This window comes from Penaeus monodon, chromosome 27 (genome assembly GCF_015228065.2).
Source record: "Penaeus monodon isolate SGIC_2016 chromosome 27, NSTDA_Pmon_1, whole genome shotgun sequence".
Classification (NCBI taxonomy): domain Eukaryota; kingdom Metazoa; phylum Arthropoda; class Malacostraca; order Decapoda; family Penaeidae; genus Penaeus; species Penaeus monodon.
The window spans coordinates 24,859,268-24,862,846 of record NC_051412.1 but is presented as its reverse complement, the minus strand read 5'-3'; the positions used below and the strand labels follow the sequence as shown (position 1 = coordinate 24,862,846).

General features: G+C 30.8%; 1 protein-coding gene across 1 annotated transcript in view; it reads right to left on the bottom strand.

The window, feature by feature from the left end:
• Positions 1–11: 11 nt before the first annotated feature.
• The window catches only part of LOC119590461, a 17,206-nt gene continuing 13,638 nt past the window's right edge, over positions 12–3,579 (bottom strand). Inside the window, exon 6 of the mRNA XM_037939119.1 lies at positions 12–3,478. Within this exon, the coding sequence (XP_037795047.1) occupies positions 3,282–3,478 (197 nt within the window). The 3' untranslated portion in view covers positions 12–3,281. The remainder of the gene's footprint in view (positions 3,479–3,579) is intronic.

The window sequence follows — 3,579 nt, the reverse complement described above, 5'->3', positions numbered from 1 at the left end:
AACATAACATCATTAAAATACAATAAGATATAATATGAATAATACTGGGCAAGAGATTTACAGAAAAATAACACAATTCTAATTTTTCAATGTGAATGTGAATATATTCAAGACATGTTCACTGATATATATGTTATATAACATGGGCACTCCAATCCAGTGGCAGCATGTCCACTTAATAAATTACATATAAATTTCCAAAATGCACTACAAAGAACTTGCCACAACCACCAAGTGTCTTTTTTTATTGATTTTTCAAGTATTTCAACAACACAAACTACCTTAAAATTTGTTTTCCTTATCTATCATTAGTGAACATATCTCAAAATAACTTGTTATTCACAATTAACTCTATTTTCACAAAAGCAGATTCTTCAATTTTTGTAATTTACTCGCACTGTTGTATCTTCCAAGTGAACACTGCTAAAAACATTATATTCAAACTCAATCTATATATACACTCGAGTCATTCTGAAGATCTATTAATAAATGAAACCTTTAAAGAATATTTCTTTTTTTTTAACAGCAATGGAAAACACTTGAGTATTTGCATAATAACATAGAAAGAGTTATCTAACAATGAATAGTCTTTAATGATAATTTATAATATTGATAAAGCATTACCTACAAATATTTTTAAACCAAATATACTTTAAGAGATTTATTTATAGATCTCTTCAGAAAGAGAGGAAAGTTACAAAATCTTAATGACCCAAACATCACTTATACAGTATTAGAAATTTTCAGTTAAACCAAAATGTCATGTTTAATGCCCTTTAACATCGTATCAAACCATCAACTCAAACCTATAATATGAGTAAATACTGCCAGATATCACAACCAAAAAAATACAGAAAAGCATACTGCACTACCACATAATGTAACTGCTCAAAATTCAGCTACATAAAACATTTCCACTCAAGAGTACATATTCTATCAATTGACATTCTTTGGCTATGAACAAAAAGTCAAAATGAGTAGCAGTACTGCATTTCATACAAATTATTCAGATAGGATACCAGTTTCCACGCCAAGAAGGAAATTACTGGTATGTGGAGGCATAAGATAAATAATGCTCTTACGTGATAACTAAAGTTAAAAGAAAAAAAAAGAGGAATGCCATAAAAAGTATACATATATATTTTTTTAATGCAAACATTACTGATGTCACAAAAAAAAGATATCCACTTTGCATTTTTCTGCTCATATACATATTAGAAAGCAATCAAATGTATGTGAACAAGACAAAGATCGTAAAAGGTTATATATTTATATATATACATGGTCATAGCTGCTACTAATTATATATAAATGAATACATTTCTCATTATAATTAAATAACTTCTATTAGTCAAATTGTGAAAATGATCCATGCATTTCCTAACAACAAGTAAAATTATCATAAAAAAGGAACTGTCTTTAAAGGAATCTGGAAAATCTTCTTTCCTAGTAGGAACAGATACCCAACATGAAAACTAAACACAAAGAATAAAGATCAGAACAGAAATAACGAATGTTATCTCATTAAAATCACTTTCTCCCTTCAGGCTACCTGAGTATAAGAGAGCCATCCTGGATTTCTAAAACTGACATACATCAAAGAGAATTTGTTTTCGATGAAAACAAAAAAAATAAAATTTTCTCGTACAACATTCCACTAATTTCCCATAATATATACCAGAATACGTGTCTTTTAAGTTGCCAAATATTGTATTTGGTTTCAGAGTAACAATTCCAATTTAGTGCATTCTAAACCCTTTCATTAATCATAAACTTTATAATAGACTTTGCTTTTAATCTTTTATGCCTACTTATCATACACAAAACAAAAGAGAAGACATCTACATGCAGTACACAAGGAGGGGGTATGCAAACATGGGAATCCTTTCTTAGTGAGATAAATACAGGATGTAAAAATTCCGTACATTTTTATTGATAGTATAAAGAATCCCTATTTAGGTGAAGTGTTTCTTGTAAAGCACTGCAACAATAAAGGTCTAACTTCATTAGTTACTATACTGTGCTGATACTACTACAAATTTATGTTCAAAGGAATCTGAGTCAAAAAGGTCTAGTTTTGCAAGTGCTTTTTAGGTTATAATGACCTGCATATATTTCTTTGATAACCCAACTTTGATATATCATAAATAAATCATATCCCTCACACACATTCACAAAAAATGTGTCACTGTGACAGGCCTTATCAAAATACACTTTACATTCATGTGAAAAATACTGTACGATTACAGTTAAAGTCTAACTAATATCAATGAATCAATTTATGAAGACCCCAGTCATTTATGAATATTTTTTATTGATCATAAATGGAAATGACTAAGCTGGATAAAAGGCTATCCTCAAAAGAGATAGTAATAACCACTTCATAATATACCTATCTCCGAGTATATATCACATCAAACTTGACCATTACCTCAAATTCCTTGGGACATTTTCCCACTCTTGTACAGATATAAATATGACAAAAAAAAGAAAGAAAAAAATCCATGTGGCATATTAAAGTGATGAAAATCTTAGGGCTAGATAGTAAATATTGAAAATAGGCATTCTAAAAATATCTTGCTGTCAAAATAATAGACAAACTGTGATGGTGACTAACAAAATTTGTCATCCTATTTCTGACAATGGAGGGCATTAAAGTTTTATATATACAGCAATGTCTTCTGCTATCTACTCCAGGACAAGTGTGTGTATTTAACAGTGTCTTTAAAAAACTAGTAATACTAAAATCATCTCGTCTCTGAAAAATGACTTACTTATATTACACGAGTCATATGTGTTAAAAACAAATGTTCAAAGAATAATGAAGAAATATCATCAATGAAAACAGGTATTAAAACAAACACTCACGCATTCATCTATCACACAACAATAACAAACTAATATTCAGTAGCCAAAGGAATGTACTTACAAAACTTGGTTTCTAGTGGAAAAGTGTTTACACTAAGTTAAAACTACCAGCACAATTCCTATCACATGGAATAAAGGCAAACCACACATAAATATCCGTAAGTGTATATCATTGATATGCAAATTCTTTTCACTTCAACATAGCAAATTGGAATGAATCTCGTTTTACAAAAGTTATTTCAGCAGAAATACAGCGGACTTCATTGTCATTTTTCAAAATGTTGTACCTAACTTTAGCATGATAGCTACGTTCCTACTGGCCTCCTATCATGGCAAAACAAGTCTCTCCATATCTCTATCTGCTTCTCGCCATGACTAGCCTAGCACACTTGGTACTAGCCTTGTAATATTTGCTACCCTAGCCCACTCTCAGCATTTGCCTCTTGGTGGTTTCTTACAACACTCATTTGTATTGCCAGGGGTTCCCTGAGCTGGACCTGTCGTCTCTCTGCAAATTTAAGTAGCTGCTCAATGGTAATGGACCTTATGTCTACTTCCTCCTGTAAACCCTGTCGTTCCTGTAAGAGTCCTACCAGCTCTCCAGAGGCCTCTGAAAAGAAATCATGCAATTACCATGTGAAAGGTGTACTAGATCATGGTTAAAATGAGCAATTTTAAAAATATTTATACTCCATTTATTATAATGGAATT